Here is a 17,752-nt window from a genome sequence, read left to right as displayed (position 1 = left end):
CTTGCACTTTTAATTAAGCCAAAGTGATTCACAATCTGTCTTCTTTGCAAGATAGGTTATATTTATTTCTGTCTGCCTTACAACCACAAATCACAGGGTTGAAATAATCGTGGGACTTACACTTCTTGGCTTGGAAAGTATGCTTCTGTTAAAACAGCCTTCGTCGTCTTTGATGCAGCATCACACTGCTGGCTTCAGTTCAATTTGCAATCGATGATAATCCCCAAATCCTTTTCACAAGTTATATCGAACGACTATGTATCCATTATCCTATACATATGTATGTGTAGTTTTTTTTGTCATGTTAGTGGCTGAGACAGACTTTTAAAGTTTGAGCTAGTATTCAAATCCAGACTTATTTATTTATTTATTTATTATTTACAGCTTTTATATTCCGCCCTTCTCACCCCGCAGGAGACTCAGGGCGGATTACAGTGTACACATATATGGCAAACATTCAATGCCAATTTTTGACATACAAACATATACAGACATACACAGAGGCTATTTAACTTTTTTTGGCCGCCAGGGGAGCTGTCGCTTTCATCATCCATCTGCGACGCTGATGAAGTACTTCCGCATTCCCCGCATGCTTCCCCGCTGGAATGCTTTGCTAGAGTCTTTTATGGCCTCATAAATCAGTTAATTTAGCCTCCCCACACTTGAAGGTGGTACCTTATTTTCCTACTTTACAGATGCAACTGTCTTTCGGGTTGCAAAGGTCAACAACAGGCTACACACAATTGGTTGGAAAACCACTCTAACCTGGGCTGGCTTCGAACTCATGACCTTTTGGTCAGAGTGATCTTAGTTGTTCTGAAACTTGGCCATCTGTGCTTTACTCTGTTGTATTTTGCCCTTGCTGTTGTAATTCCACCTCACGAAATCTGCGTCTTCCAAACTTTGCTTCATCCTGACCTGGGAAGTGACTAGATATGTGTTGCTGAAGGCTTTCATGGCTGGAATTACTGTATTTCTGTGAGTTTTCTGGACTGTATGGCCATGTTCCAGAAGCAGTCTCTCTTGACGTTTCCACGAAGGGACTCAAGGCGGCTTACATGAGGCCAAGCCCATCAAATGCAACAATACATCAACAAACAAGCAAGCAAATAAAACAATATAAGTAATACAGTTGAACATATAAGCAATAACACACAAAAGATTTAAAAACATTATGGCAGGGCCAGATGCAGATTAAAATTTTAAAACCCTGGGTGTGTACAGAGTAGGGTATGTCTAGGCATGGGGGTTTTAAAGAGTGATATGGGGGGATCAATCCAACGGATAAATAAGGTGCTTCAGAGGACGTATAGAGGAAATTGGTCAGATCGGGCATTATTTCCTTCTTTCAGGGAAGGCACACTGGAACAGCCATATTTTCAAGCTCCTCCTAAAGACTGCCAAAGTGGGAGCTTGCCTGATATCTTTAGGTAGAGAGTTCCAGAATCGGGGGGCCGCCATAGAGAAGGCCCTTTTATCAAATTTTATCAATTTTACTTTTAATACATCTGGCCCACCCATTGTGTTCTATTTCTTTTCATGTCATTTTGGACCTGTTTATTTTATTTTGTTATGTTTGTATTTATTTTGATGGTATTTTGCTTCATTGTATTTTATTTGCTGTATTTGTATCTGTTTTGTTATAATTTTGGGCCTGGCCTCATGTTAGCTGCCCCGAGTCCCCGTTGGGGAGATGGTGGCGGGGTATAAATAAAGTTTATAATAATAATAATAATAATAATAATAATAATAATAAGTACTAGTAATAATAGCAGTTCTTTATTTATAATCAATAACTACACACACACACACACATGTTAATAAAATAATAATAATAATAATAATAACAACAACAACATCTATGGCAGGCATCCTCAGACATTGAGGAGTCTCTGGGAAACAAGGCAAGTGAGGTTCATATATTTATGGAATGTCCAGGGTGGAAGAAAGAACTATTATCTGTTTGAGGTAGGCATGAATGTAGCAATTGGCCACCTTGATTAGCATTTAATGTCCTAGCAGTTTTCAAGGTGTGGCTTCTTCCTGCCTAAGGGAATCCTTTGTTGGGAGCAGGCCCGTGGCCAGGATTTTGATTCGGGAGGGGCTGAGTTTGATTCCGGGGGGGGGGGGGGGCTGAGTCTGAGTGAAAGAGGGTCTACCCTAGCAAACCTTTTGTATCGTTACCCCAATACCAGCATGCATATGGGATATATTGAGCATGGTGATCAGATCATGATATGAATAAACATAACAGTTTAAATAATGTACCAGTAAGGCCTTCTCATGGACCACCATGAGAATTTGGGGGGGGGGGGCTGAAACCCCTCAAGCCCCCCCCCTTCCCAGCTACATGCCTGGTTGGGAGGTGATTAGTTGTCCCTGATAGTTTCTTGTCTGGAATCCTCCTGTTTTTGAGTGTTGTTCTTTATTTACTGTTATTATTTTAGAGTTTTTAAAATACTGGCAGCTAGTATTAAAAATCAGGGCCAATTAATCACCTCCCAACAAAGGAGTCCCCCAGGCGGTAAGAAGCCACACCTTGAAAACTGATAGGCCATTAAATGCCAGTCGAGGTAGCCAATTACTTCATTCACACCTACCTCAAACAGACAACAGGTGTGAATGTTGCAATTGGCCACCTTGATTAGCTTTGAATAGCTTTGCAGCTTCAAAGCCTGGCTGATCGCTGCCTGGGGGAATCCTGTAAAATCAGAACAGTAAATAAAGAGCAATACTCTCTTTTAGGGGGAATTCCAGACAAGAATCAATTAGGGCCAGCTAACACCTCCTGGTAGGAAGCAGCCAGGCTTTGAAGCTGCAAGGCCATTCAAGGCTAATCAAGGTGGCCAATTGCAACATTCACACTTGCCTCAAGCAGACAAGAGTTCTTTCTCACATCCTGGGTATTCCACAGATTTATAAATCTCACTTGCCTAGTTTCTAACAGACCTCACAACCTCTGTGGATGCCTGCCATAGATGTGGGTGAAACATCAGGAGAGAATGCTTCTGGAACATGGCCATGCAGCCCGGAAAACTCACAGCAACCCAGTGACTCAATAGTGTCAACTCCGTCTGTGAGCCTCTTCTGATGTTGAAATTAAATATGTCTTTCTATGCCAGTTATTTTCCCTAGAAGTGGCATGTGCGGTTAAAGTGAGCAATAACATGCAGCATGGTGTAAAATCATGATTTATAAGAGATAACATCATATTAGCACTGGGATTCAGGTTGTTTTTGTCCAGAATATCCAGATTAATGTCAGTCCTTCAGTCTGCTGCCATACAACTGTGTCAGCCACATGCGATGCTGTCTGTGCATTTTCGCTCCCAGATAGCAAGTAAGATGGGAAAGTGCAAAGCAATTGCATCTAATCCTCTTTGACTTAAAGGGTCTGCTTTCACAAGATATTTTGCTCAATGTATAAGCATTTCTGCAAGACTTCAACAGACTCACATTAATGCGGCCACCCATGAAGTATGTATGAATAAAATGTTCAGCAGCATTGCTGTCTGTTGTCTGGAAAATATTGAGCGGATCTTTATTTCTGTTATATTTTTGCTTCTATTGTTATGTACTTTCATGTTGTTTCTGACCTATTGATTTTAAGATGAACCAATAGTAGAATTTTCTTGGCAAAATCTTTCCAGAAGGGCTTTGCCTTTCTCTGAGGACGGGAAAGTGGGACTTTTGCAAAGTCACTCGATTGCCGTAATTGAAAGGGAACCCGAACCCTGTTGTAGTCTAGCACTCAAACCAATATACCACACTGGCTCAGAGTTTTGCATACTGTATAATTGTCAAAAAGCATTTCCCAAGATTCAAACCTTTCTTTGGAAATTATTTTTATTGGAAAGGTAAAGGTAGTCCCCTGACATTAAGTCCAGTCATGTCTGACTCTGGGGTGTGGTGCTCCTCTCCATTTCTAAGCCGAAGAGCCAGCATTGTCCGTAGACACCTCCAAGGTCATGTGGCCGGCATGACTGCATGGAGTGCCGTTACCTTCCCCCTGGAGCGGTACCTATTGATCTACTCACATTTACATGTTTTCGAACTGCTAGGTTGGCAGAAGCTAGGGCTGACAGCGGAAGCTCACACCGCTCCCCGGAATCGAACCTGCGACCTTTCGATCAACAAGCTCAGCAGCTCAGTGCTTTAACCCACTGCACCACTGGGGGCTCTCTATTTTTTATTGGAATATTTTTAAATAATTTGAAATAATAAATCTATATTTATTTATTATTCATTTATTTAGAACTTTTATATACCGGTTTTCTCAACCTCCGCAGAGGGACTCAGGGCGGTTCACAACAAAAGATTCATAAACAATAGTTTAAAATATCACATCACATAATGCACTAATCCATAAAATACATTAAAGTACAATCATATAATTACATAAGGCCAAGTCATCAGAATGAAAACACAATTCATCACCATCTGTCCGTGTGGTCAAGAGTTATTGACTCAGTCATCAAATGCTAAATTCCAGAGCCAAGTTTTCACCAGCTTTCTAAAAGTCAGGAGAGAAGGGGCAGTTCTAATCTCCAGTGGGAGAGAGTTCCAGAGCCGAGGGGCCACCATCGAGAAGGCCCTGTCCCTCGTCTCCATCAGACGCGATTGCGAGGGTGGTGGGACCGAAAGCAGGGCCCCTCCAGAAGATCTTAATAACCTTGATGGTTCATAGGGGAGAATCCATTCGGACAGGTAAATTGGGCTGGAGTCATTTAGGGTAGGCATGGGCAAACTTGGGCCCTCCAGGTGTTTTGTACTTCAACTCTCATAATTCCTAACAGCCTACCGGCTGTTAGGAATTGTGGGAGTTGAAGTGCAAAACACCTGGAGGGCTCAAGTTTGCCTATGCCTGATTTAGGGCTTTATAGGTCAACACCAGCACTTTGAATTGTGCTCGGAAACTGATTGGCAGCCAGTGGAGCTGACGTAACAGAGGAGTAGTATGCTCCCTGTACCCCGCTCCTGTTAGTAGTCTGGCTGCTGCTCATTGAACTAGTTGTAGCTTCCCTGGCAGTCTTCAAAGGCCACCCCATGTAGAGAGCGTTGCAGTAGTCTATATGGGATGTAACCAGAGCGTGGACCACCGTGGCCAGATCAGACTTTCTAAGGTACAGGCGTAGCTGGCGCACAAGTTTTAATTGTGCAAAAGCTCCCCTGACCACCGCCGAGACCCGGGGTGCCAGGCTCAGCAATGAGTCCAGGATCACTCCCAAGCTGCAAACCTGCGTCTTCAGGGGGAGTGTGATCCCGTCAAGTACAGGCTGTAACCCTATGCCCTGTTCGGCCTTTCGACTGACCAGGAGGACCTCTGTCTTGTCTGGATTTAGTTTCAATCTGTTATCTATACACATAATAAAAGTGAAAATATGTAGCTGGGGTGCCCACTTCCACAGACAGACTCCCTCTTCCACAAACAGCTTTAATCCACAGTGCTGAGGAGTCACCAAAAGCCTTCCCTCCAATGACATTTCAGGTTATAGCAAGCGCTATGAACATGTCTCCCAACCCCTGCCAATGTCCTCCTCAAAACCATATTGATTTGAGGAGACTGAGCCACCATGGTGGGAGCTGTAGTTTATCTTGCAGCCAGAGATCACATTGAACCCCACCAATGATGCATCTAGAGCAAACTTGCCCAACATGACAAATTTTAACTATTGATGGAGTTTCAGGGGGTTAACTTGGCATGATGGGAGTTGTAGTTCACCCACAACCTTATGCATTTTGTAAAATTAAAAATGACTTTTTCAAATCACCTGGGCAACAACAGGTGCCCAAGCTATTAATAGCAATAATGATAATGGTAATGCTGGACCACTCTCACAACCACCATGTCAGACTACACAGAGAAGCCATTGAAATACACAAGCATGTGGACAATTTCAACAGAAAGGAGGAAACCATGACAATGAACAAAATCTGGCTACCAGTATTAAAAAAGCTCTAAAATTGCAACAGCACAACAACAGAGAGGAAGCAGGCAGGGACATCTAATTACTTCTCAACAAAAGTTTGCTCCAGGCACAGTCAGCCCATTGTATGCTAATCAAGGTGGTCAGTTGAAACATTCACACCTAGCTCCAGCAGACAAGAGTCCTTTGTCCCACCTTGGTCATTCCACAGATATATAAACCCTTTTTCCTAGTTCCAACAGACCTCACTACCTCTGAGGATGCTTGCCATAGATGCAGGCGAAACGTCAGGAGAGAATGCCTCTAGACCATGGCCGTACAGCCCGAAAAAACCAATAACCCAATGGTAATGTATTTGTCACTTGCTTTTATCTCTTGATCTGAGATCAAAAACAAGTCACAATGCTTAAAAAATGTGACATAAAATTTACAGCATATAAAAAAATAAAATAGAATAAAATCACTTAAAACATTTGAAAAATATTAAATATATTCTCCCCTCTCCTTTTTTTTTAGTTTTTGTGGCACAAAAGTGAAAGCTCTGTGAGCATTTTTAGCATGGCTGAAGAGTTATGCATCTTTTCATTCGTGAAAAATAGTTAATCCCAAGGTTTGGTACTAACGGTGACTCTAATTGGTTATTGTAGTTGGTTGTGTTTCCAATTGATTCCACGAAACTGTATTTCTAAAATGGGAATGTTTTCCTTCATATAGGACTGCCCCGCAACCATTCCTGCCATCAGATTGGAAATTCTCTCCAGCATCTTTGCATTTTAAAATTACTACTAGTGGTATTCACAATAATCTGGTTAATGTATTGATGCGTTTGTCCTTGCGGAGATGCTCCCAAAGATAGCTGCTACCATGTAGAGACATACTTTGAACCAGTGCCAAATAAAAGTTGGTTTAAGGGTACGTTGGCTGTCAGCTTAGCAGTGGAGCAAAATACGAAGAGAGAAGTGAACAGAAGGGTGTTGTGGCCCATAGGAAGAAATCAGGTCCAAGAAGCTGGTCCAAGTGAGCACAATACAGGGATTGTTCAGTTCCTTCACAGTGGAAGATTTGAGTCATAGATCACACCTTTGGTAGAAAGGCAGCCCAGGACAATTAGAGGCATGGTGTCAGCAGCAGGATGAATGCAGTTTGCACATCTGTCCAAATTTGGCACCCAGCTCATTGGCAGAGAGAGAAGGGAGTGATTTCTGGAGTCTTTTTTAGTTACGGTATGTCATAGGCCAGGAGAGAGGAAGAAGACGGGTCAGGTCAGGCTGTGACCGAAAATTGGCAGGAGCTTTGTGAGACAGTTATGGGACATTAGATCTTGTAGAAGAAGAGACTGTGTTACTTCACCAGTGGTTCCCAACCTTTGCTCAACCTAGTGTTTCGGACTTCTGAAATCCCAAGCATCTTAGCAGCTGTTAGGAATTATGACTGCTGAAGTCCAAAACATCTAGAGCAGTGTTTCTCAACCTGGGGATCGGGACCCCTGAGGGGGTCGCGAGGGGGTGTCAAAGGGGTCGCTGAAGACCATCAGAAAACAATATTTTCTGTTGGTCATGGGGGTTCTGTGCGGGAAGTTTGGCCCAATTCTATTGTTGGTGGGGTTCAAAATCAGGTTTCAGATTTCTGGATAATGAACACTCAACTTGTAAGCTATATATATAAAAATGCTCTGTGCGTAATGAATACCCTAAAAACAAAAAAACCAATGAACAAAATCACACCAAATTTGGCAACAAAAGTCCCACAACACAAGGAGTTACCATCACTCAAAGCATTATGATTTTGTCATTTGGGAGTTGTAGTTGCTGGGATTTATAGTTTACTTACAGTCAAAGAACATTCCGAACTCCACCAATGATGGAATTGAACCACACTTAGAACACAGGACTCCCATGACCAACAGAAAGTACTGGAAGGGTTTGGTGGGCATTGACTTTGAGTTTGGGAGTTGTAGTTCACCTACATCCAGAGAGCACTGTGGACTCAAACAATGATTGATCTGGGCCAAACTTGACAGGAATACTCAATATGCCCAAATGTAAACACCGATGGAATTTGGGGGAAATAGACCTTGACATTTGGGAGTTGTAGTTACTAGGATGTATAGTTCACCTACAATAAAAGAGCATTCTGAACCCCACCAACGGCGGAATTGGGCCAAACATCCCAGACAGAACCCCCATGACCAACAGAAAATACTGTGTTTTCTGGTGGTCTTGGGTGACCCTTCTGACCCCTTCCTGGTGACCCCCCTCCCCTGGGGTCTTGACTTTCCAGGTTCGGAAATGCTGCCTTAAGGCCATCCAGTCCAACTCCCTTCACCAGGGCAAGAAAGCATAATCAAAGCCCTCCTGACAAAGGGCCATCCAGCCATTCACACACACACATGTATATGACAGATACAGTATCAAAGATTTGAAAGGGACCCCCTAAAGAAGAACAATGATATGTTGCATGTTCCAGAGTAGGCAAACCAGACAATCTCCACATCAACACTGGCAAAGAAACAGCAAGAAATACTGTTTACCCACAAGCAGAAAGACATTACATATATTAGAAATCAGCACTTTCTCAATACTTTATTTTCCAGATCACCAGACTGGGCCACAGAAACGCGTGGCAGGGAACCGCTAGTGAGTTAATAAACCGTTAATAATAACGTAGCAAGCAAGTTATCTGTGCTTAAAAATGCTCCCTCTTTGTAGTCTCTCTTTTATTTCAGCAACTCAACATTCAAACTGCACAAAGTTGGAAAAAAAGTCAGCCGCAATCTCTCTCTGTGTCTCTGAGGGGTGTTCGAAGGCCTCCGGAAGTGTAGGAATATAACCCGGCTGTTCTACAGGAGTCCGGCTTTGTCTTTCTGGGATGCTGAGTAACGCTTTGACAAGATTGCTCCCAGATGTTGTGGTTTCTGTTTTTGTTAAAGAGGGGGGAAAAATTGCTCCGCACAGGAATTGCTATGGAGACATCCAGTGCTGTAATTCTTGTGTGTTAGCAACTGCCCCTGATGTGATTCTTCTTCTTCCCGTTTTCCTTCCAGTGCTGGGAATGTTTTGCTTCAAGGGAACTGTAAGAGGAGAAATCCAGTGGGAACCAGACAGGTCAGAAGAAAGGAGAGAGAGAGAGAGTTTAACATAAGCATTTGGGGCCCAGTCTCTCCTCCTGCTTGTTGATCCAAGGCCGTGAGAAGCAGGAATGGATTGAAACATGCCATTGATTGACAGCCCTCTTGTTACTGATATGAAGTCTTAAAGACCCTTAACTAGAAATATTAGGAGCCCCCGGCGGCGCAGTGGGTTAAACCCCTGTTCTGGCAAGACTGCTGACTGACAGGTCAGCGGTTGGAATCCGCGGAGCGGGGTGAGCTCCCACCTGTCAGCTCCAGCTTCTCATGGGAGGATGTGAGAGAAGCTTCCCACAGGATGGTAAAACATTCAGACGTCCCTTGGGCAACGTCCAGTTCTCTCACACCAGAAGTGGCTTGCAGTTTCTCAAGTTGCTCCTGACCAGAAATATTTGGATGGATATTTATTTCCAGATTCTTTATTTCTATAGAGCAGATTTTCTTTCCCTCACACATGTATAAGACAGCCTTAAGCATATTCATGCTTCACCAAGGAGAAGGCTAACCCAATTCTCTTTTCTGGATAGGGTTGGGCAAAATAGAAGCCATAATGTAGAGGATCATAACTAATGTGGAAGGTCCCAGGTTCAGTCTTCAATATTTCCAATTAAGCAGTGGTTCTCAACCTGTGGGTCCCCAGATGTTTAGGCCTTCAACTCCCAGAAATCCTAACAGCTGGCAAAGTGGCTGGGGTTTCTGGAAGTTGTAGGCCAAAAACATCTGGGGACCCCAGGTTGAGAACCACTGAATTAAAGGAATGTGGCAGGGAAAAGCTCTTTGTGCCTGAAATCCCAGTGATTCGTTGCCAAGCAGAGAAAAGCAGTTCGTATGGGGGTCGAATGGTAAGTTGTGCCTCCACCTTCGTACCTCCTCAACAGATGGCAGTACTGGTATGCGACAGGTGCTGGCTTGTTCAGTAGACTCTCCTCTACAGTTCCATTTTGGTGGGAAGCCTTAGCACTGAACGGTTGTGTTGTTTAAGTGTGAGGTATGGAACCCTGCGCAGACGGTCGGTCAGTGTAACTTAAGCAACATGCAGTCATTGAATTCTTGACAGTAGAATGTGTCACCTCAAAGGAGATTCATCAGAGAATGCAAGCTATTTATGGTGCTTGTGTTGATGTGAGTACTGTGCATTGTTGGGCGAGTAAGTTTACAGATGTTGAGGTGGGAACATCTAACTTGGGTGACAAAAAAGAGTTGGACCTCCTGTGACAGCAACCACTGAGTTTCACAAGAAAAAGGTTGACAGATTGATTCAGGATGATCGTCGTATCACTCAGAGAGAAATTTCAAGCATAATCGGCATTTCACAAGAACGTGTGGGTCATATTATTGCTTTGCTTGGCTGTTGGAAGATCTGTGCACGATGGGTTGCAGAAACAGTGTGTCGACTTTTTCCATGACGGCTTCAGAAATCTTGTTCATTGTTGGCAGAAATGTATCCAATTGTCTGGATATTATGTGGAAAAGTGAATAGTGGTAGATAAAGAGCACATTCTAAGGATTATTTCTGCATTTGATTTATTAAAATATTTCCATCCAAACCCAAGTAATGAAGGTGGAGGTATTACTTTTCATTCAACCCTCATACTATGTCGTTATGTCATCCTATAGTAGCTATAGTTTTCTATCCAGATTGGTTTTAAATACTAGTTAAACAGGAATCTTGCTTAACCAGTTGGGACTGGGAGAATCCACTTCGCCTAGGTACGGGAAGGGGGGGGGTCATAGCAGGTGCTCGTATGGTCACACCCGAAACTATCACTAGTCATTTGAATGTGTGTTAGTACTATCCTTGCTCAATTGCATTTTGAAGTCATGCTGTAACACCAGGACTGTGTGTGCCTTATATTTCTGTAGCATTTCCAGAAATAACAAACTTTGGAAGCCAGTGTAGTGTGGTAGTTTGAATGTTGTACTAGGGTTCTGGAAGACATGGCTTTGAGTCCTTGTTAGGTAGGTAAAGGTTTTCCCCTGACATTAAGTCGAGTTGTGTCTGACTCTGGGGGTTGGTGCTCATCTCCATTTCTAATCCGAAGAGCTGGCGTTGTTTGTAGACACCTCCAAGGTCATGTGGCCAGTATGACTGCATGAAGCACCATTACCTTCCCACAGGAGCAGTACCTATTGATCTACTCACATTTGCTTGTTTTTGAACTGCTAGGTTGACAGAACAGCGGGAGCTCACTCTGTTCCCCAGATTCGAACCCCCAACCTTTCGGTCAGCAAGTTCAGCAGCTCAGTGGTTTAATCCGCTGCGCCGTCAGGGGCTCCTTGTTAGAGCTATGGAAACCCATTGGATCATCTTGAACAAGTCACACAATCCTAGCAATGGCAAACATCTTCCCAAGATTTCTTGCCAGGAAAACTCTAGGAGAGGGTTGACTTAAAGTAATACGCATATAACAACAGCAGTGACGGACTTTGGTCTTGTATACAAGTGTTTTGCTTCTTGTTACTCTTTGAAGCAAGCTGTCATTGCTCCCTTCCCTTGACCTTTAGTGGGACAAAGAGACAAACAGCGATACTTCCTTTTCTTATTTAATGTTTTTTATTTATTTATTTCGGACATTTGTATCCCATCCTATCTCAACCTCCGCAGAGGGACTCAGGGCGGCTAACAAAACGGCACCCCATGGTGCCCATGACTAAAATATAAATATGCAATTTAAATAACAATAGAACAATATAAAACAGTATAAAAACAGTATAAAACATGTTAATTCAGTTGGCTGTAGAGTTTCCCTGAAGGATCTAGAGCAGGCATGAGCAAACTTGAAATTATGGGAGTTGAAGTTCAAAACACCTGGAGAGCTGAATTTTTCCCCTGCCTGATCTAGAGACTCCTAAAAAGAACTAAAATTGACCATTGAGTTGCCTTGGAAAACCAAGAGAGAACACTTCTCCAGAAATCTCTTAAGTCCTCTAGAGTGGTGGTTCTCAACCTGTGAGTCCCCAGATGTTTTGGCCTTCAACTCCCAGAAATCCTAACAGTTGGTAAACTGGCTGGAATTTCTGGGAGTTGTAGGCCAAAACTTCTGGGGACCCACAGGTTGAGAACCACTGACCTAGAGATTCCCAGAGAGTGCTATCTCAGGTTAAAAAAAATATAGTGTTCTTTAAATTTGGGTTTTTCCATTTTAGTGGGGTTTCTGCACCAAGCAAAACTGGAGAGCAGTATTGTTTGATGTTATATATTGTTGAAAGAAAAGGTCACTTGAAATGTGGCACATCAAACCAGATGAAACCAACAAAGAAATGGGTAGGACTCGTGTTTTTGAAGACCACAACCCACTAAGAACCAAGCGTCACTTGTCCACACTTAAGTGCAATAGAATGGTAAATGAGTGAGACACAAGGGTTAGAAACTGGATTCACTGTGTCATAAATAACTGGGTGGATTGATGGGAGCTAAAGTGGGGCCGGAATCTTGGCATGGTTTCCAACGCCTAAATTGAGTCGTATTGTTTACAGTTCCTACAAATTGTCTTTTCATGTACAGGCCTGATTGACGGCCCGCATGTGCGCAGAGCGCTTAGACAAAGCATAGGAAGATGGATCGCGCGTTTCCGTATTTACTGTAATTAGGAGGAGCGCATTAACCTTTTGTTGCTTTATCAATAATGTTGAGGGACCCCAGGGTGCCACTTGCTCAGCCATTAAGTATGTAATGGAACAGATTATATCTTTGCACTATAAATAGCATTTAAAAAAAAACCCCAACAATCGTATGTCCTGCATTTGCGTTGTGCTTTTGGTGTGCTTTCCGGGATCAGAGTGCAAAACGGTTAATAGGTTTTTTAGTGTTTGCTGGAGGTAGTTCATTACAGTTCTTTTTGGCTATGATTACAGTTATGATGAAGAGCTGGCTTGCAGTTATAAAGCTGCTATGGATAGCAAAATAACCAAGCGTGCAGTATACTGATTAGGAGGAGGGATTATAGAGGGAGAGGTGGGCTTATGTTTGTTATACCAAGATAGCCAAGGTTGGTTTCAGAGCCTGGGGGAAAAGGGAGCTGGAAAAATATCATTCTTGGACTCTTATGTCTCCGAATCCCCTGCCTGGCAAGACCAGATATACAGAAATTAAGATCCCTGGTAGTGCAACTGGATATTAAATTATTAATAATACCAAATTAATTTATTGTCCAAGTATTCCATGGCTGGAATCACTGGGTTGGTGAAGGTTTTTTGGGCTCTATGGCCATGTTCTAGAAGCATTCTCTCCTGACGTTTCACCCACATCTATGGCAGGCATCCTCAGAGGTCGTGAGGTCTGTTAGAAACTAGGCAAGTGAGATTTATTAATCTGTGGAATACCCAGGGTGTGCGAAAGAACTTTTGTCCATTGGAGGTAGGTGTGAATGTTTCAATTGGCCACCTTGATTAGCATTTGATGGCCTGACAGTTTTTAGGTGTGGCTTTTTATTGCCTGGGAGAATCCTTTGCTGAGAAGTCATTAGCTGTCCCTGATAGTTTCTTGTCTGGAGTTCCCCTATATTTGAGTGTAATTCTGGTAATTGTCTTGTTCAGGGGTTTTCAAACTTTTTAAACAGAGGGCCTGGTTACAATCCCTCAAACTGTTGGAGGGCCAGATTATAATTTGAAAAAAAATGAATAAATTCTTATGCACACTGCGCATATCTTATTTGTAGTTCAAAAAACACTTAAAAACAATACAATAATTAAAACGAAGAACAATTTTAACAAATATAAACTTATTGATATATCAATGGGAAGTCTGGGCATGCTTTTTGGCTGATGAGATAGGATTGTTGTTGTTGTTGTTGTTGTTGTGTGCTTTCGAGTCATTTCAGACTTAGTTTGACCCTGAGTGAGGGCCAGTTAATTTTATTTATCTATTTATTTATTTATTTATTTCTGTGCTTATATACCGCCTTTTCTCAGCCTAAATCGGCGACTCAACGCGGTTTACAACACAACGACAAGAACAATATTCCATTAAAAAAGCATAAAAACACATACACAATACACAATATTATTGGGCCACCAATAATGATCCAATGCATCTCTTAATTATAATCGCAATCCAATTTCGTCGTCTGTGATTAGCCAATCCTTGTTCATCAATCTCGTTGCACCAGATTAATCGAATGCTTGTTTAAACATCCATGTCTTCAACCTTTTTCGAAATACCATCAGCGAAGGGGCTGATCTCTTAATGACCTTGGAGGGCCGTATCCGGCCCCTAGGCCTTAGTTTGGGTACCCCTGGTCTTAGTGGTTGATTCAGAAATGCCAGTTCAAATCTGTACAGGGCAAAATAAGGAACATGTAGCTTTCCAGATACTCCTGGACTCTCATCTCTCATCATTCCGTGCCATTAGCTGTCTTGAGCTGATGGGAGCTCTAGTCCAACAGAATCTGCAGGGCCATATGTTTCAGATCCCTGGTTGAAGGTCAAGGCAATCACTTAGAATTGCAACTGGACACAGACTAGGAGCCAGCAGAGTTCTTTATTAGCTCTTCATGCCATGGCGCCCCGGACAGCCACCTTGTCTCCCTCCTGGATTGTGAATCAGCTGAACTTTCCAAAGACTTTTCAAAGGCAGGCCTATATATCACACAAATCACACAAATCAATCCTGGATCTTAATGAAAAGCAAGGATAACTCCAGGGTGAGATCATTTCTTGGCAGGAGCTGGGGAACTCCTGGAACTCTTCCGAAGTGGGGGAAGCTTTGGATTCTTCTGGTGGGTTGAGCAATACTTCTGGATCAAGAGCTTGCCCAGATTCTAAGGCTGTGTTTGCTTAGGGAGCAACCAATTCATATAATTGGGAATAGCAGCATGCAAAGGGATCTTATTACACCTTAAGATACTCCCTTTGCAGTCTGATATTCCAGATATTGTCATGGCTGTGTCTTTGATTTGTATAGACTGGAGATCTTCTTCATGATTGATTCCACCCACCAACAGTACATTTAGTTTGTCAGTCTGGCTCCATTGCATAATGAACTCGGGCATCTGTTCAGTACCTCATTGGAATTATTTTGGGGTGCATCACATGTATTGCATGTAGACCCTAGGGCCATTGATCCTTTGAAAAGAGGATCCCCCCAAACCCTCGGAAGGGTATGGAGGATTTTCTCCACATTTTTTAGTCTCTCTTAGCCATTTTAGCTCCCCTTCCCCCCAAAAACCTTTTTCCTAAAATGAGTAAGTGACTTGTAAAAGCCTTCTTCTTGACCTAAAATAGTTCAGATGAGGCACCCCCCCCCCACATTCCTAACTGGGATTTAGGGGATATTTTTACCCACACATTACATCAGTGGTTTTCAACCTTCCTAGTGCCATGACATCCGTCATCCAGTTCCTCATGTTGTGTTGACGCGCAACCATAAAATAATCATAGTTATGAAGTAGCAACGAAAATAATTTTATGGTTGGGGGTCACCACAACGTGAGGACCTGTATTAAGGGGTCACAGAATTAGGAAGGTTGAGAAACACTGGTTTATAGGTTGTCCATGATATGATGATTTCCGAGAACAAGAGATAGAATGTATTGCTCATTCTGGACCAATATTCCATGGAGTTTTCAGAAGCAAGCTTGTGATTTTTAAATATATATACACATAGTTGAGGTATTGGTTTTGAATCAGAGTTTGATTGAAGTTGGGTTGTTGTAGGAAAATTGGGTTTATATGTCAATCAGATATATAAACCCAATATTCCTAGTTTCATAGAATCATAGAATCATAGAATCAAAGAGTTGGAAGAAACCTCATGGGCCATCCAGTCCAACCCCCTGCCAAGAAACAGGAATATTGCATTCAAATCACCCCTGACAGATGGTCATCCAGCCTCTGTTTAAAAGCTTCCAAAGAAGGAGCCTCCACCACACTCCAGGGCAGAGAGTTCCACTGCTGAATGGCTCTCACAGTCAGGAAGTTCTTCCTCATGTTCAGATGGAATCTCCTCTCTTGTAGTTTGAAGCTATTGTTTCTTGTCGTAATCTCAATGGAAGCAGAAAACAAGCTTTCTCCGTCCTCCCTGTGGCTTCCTCTCACATATTTATACATGGCTATCATATCCCCTCTCAGCCTTCTCTTCTTCAGGCTAAACATGCCCAGCTCCTTAAGCCGCTCCTCATAGGGCTTGTTCTCCAGGCCCTTTATCATTTTAGTCGCTCTCCTCTGGACACATTCCAGCTTGTCCATCAGACCTCACAACCTCTGAGGATGCCTGCCATAGATGCAGGCGAAATGTCAGAAGAGAATGCTTCTAGAACATGGCCATACAGCCTGAAAAACCTACAACAACCCAGTGATTCCAGCCATGAAAGCCTTCGACAATACATTGATTGAAGTTCTTTTCACATTAAAAAGCTAGTCAGACATACTGTGGGAAACGATGTTCTTGAGTGTCTGCTAAGTACCTGTTATATATTTTTTCCATTTTCTGATGTACTCATGAAGTGCCGCAACCTTAGAGTGGTAGGAAAAAAGTGGTCAGTATTATTTGCTGAAGAATAAATGGATGCCAAGGTATTAAAGGTGGTTGACTCCATCTCGTCAAACTTGTGTGAGGCAGGCACATGCAGATGGGTTTTCAGGCTGGACCGTGTGCTCCCCAAAGAGTTCTGAAGCCTACAGTGGAAATTCCCTTTCGTTTCTGGAGTGGGACCAAGCTCACCCTCCCCTGTTTCGGTTATGAAACAAAATGAAAACAAATAGAGCCATTATTCTCTGGACAAAAGCTTTTGCTACTCTTTGGCACTTAGTGGAAGTGAATAGATGGCCAGCAGACAAGGGATACAATGCAGTTTCCTTCTGTGTGATATTGTGCAAACCGATGCCTTTTTCAAAGCCCATCTGAGTGTGACTTGCTTCATTTAATGTGTAAACAATTAGTTTTCTTGACAGCTTTGAAAGCTCTTTTGGCCTCCTCTTGGTCTTAAGTGTATCTGGGTGGAAGAGGAGGCACTCACCTGCTTAGGAAAGTATTAGGACTTACAGCTGACCGTCTTCTTGTTTGTCTTTTCTTTCCAGGGACGTGAAAGCTGGAAACATTCTTTTCGGAGAAGATGGCTCTGTCCAGATTGCAGGTGAACATTTCTCCTTTGTACTCTCAGGGTGGGTCCGAGAGAAAATACCGTGACCTGGTGTGGAGAAAAACAGAGACACTCTCCTTAAGATGCATCATTTTTTTTCTGGAGTTTGGAGAAGTTACTTTCTTGGTGTAAAGTCACAGTTCAGTGGAAAAAGATTTATTTGTAAATGAAAGGCTGGGAAAAAATGCTTTTGGACAATTATTCCCAGAATATTTTAACCAGGAACGTCCCAGTGGCCACGATATACCTGGGATTTGGGAGTTGTGATCCAAAGGAGTAACATTCCCAAAAGCTGCTGTTCATGGGTCATAGCCAGTGCTGAAGGTGGCTCCTCATCTGCACCTCAGAGAAATGTATATAAACACATCTTCAAACTGCCTAGCTTGGAAACCATCTAGAAATGGGTTGGTTGCTGGTTCCAACTTTCTTAGATGTTGGTCTTAGTGTTGGTTTTTGTCCCCTTAGATCAGTGGTTCTCAACCTGTGGGTCCCCAGATGCTTTGGCCTTCAACTCCCAGAAATCCTAACAGCTGGTAAACTGGCTGGGATTTCTGGGAGTTGTAGGCCAAAACACCTGGGGACCCACAAGTTGAGAACCACTGCCTTAGACCAAAGAGAGAC

At 42.8% G+C, this 17,752-nt stretch overlaps 1 protein-coding gene across 1 annotated transcript in view; it reads left to right on the top strand.

Annotated features, from left to right (window-relative positions):
* OXSR1 (oxidative stress responsive kinase 1) overlaps nt 1-17,752 on the top strand; it is a 135,889-nt gene that overhangs the window by 69,906 nt on the left and 48,231 nt on the right. Inside the window, exon 5 of the mRNA XM_060783362.2 lies at nt 17,070-17,125. Within this exon, the coding sequence (XP_060639345.2) occupies nt 17,070-17,125 (56 nt within the window). The remainder of the gene's footprint in view (nt 1-17,069; nt 17,126-17,752) is intronic.

This window comes from Anolis sagrei, chromosome 6, assembly GCF_037176765.1.
Source record: "Anolis sagrei isolate rAnoSag1 chromosome 6, rAnoSag1.mat, whole genome shotgun sequence".
NCBI lineage: Eukaryota > Metazoa > Chordata > Lepidosauria > Squamata > Dactyloidae > Anolis > Anolis sagrei.
This window is presented reverse-complemented; position numbering and strand designations above follow the sequence as displayed.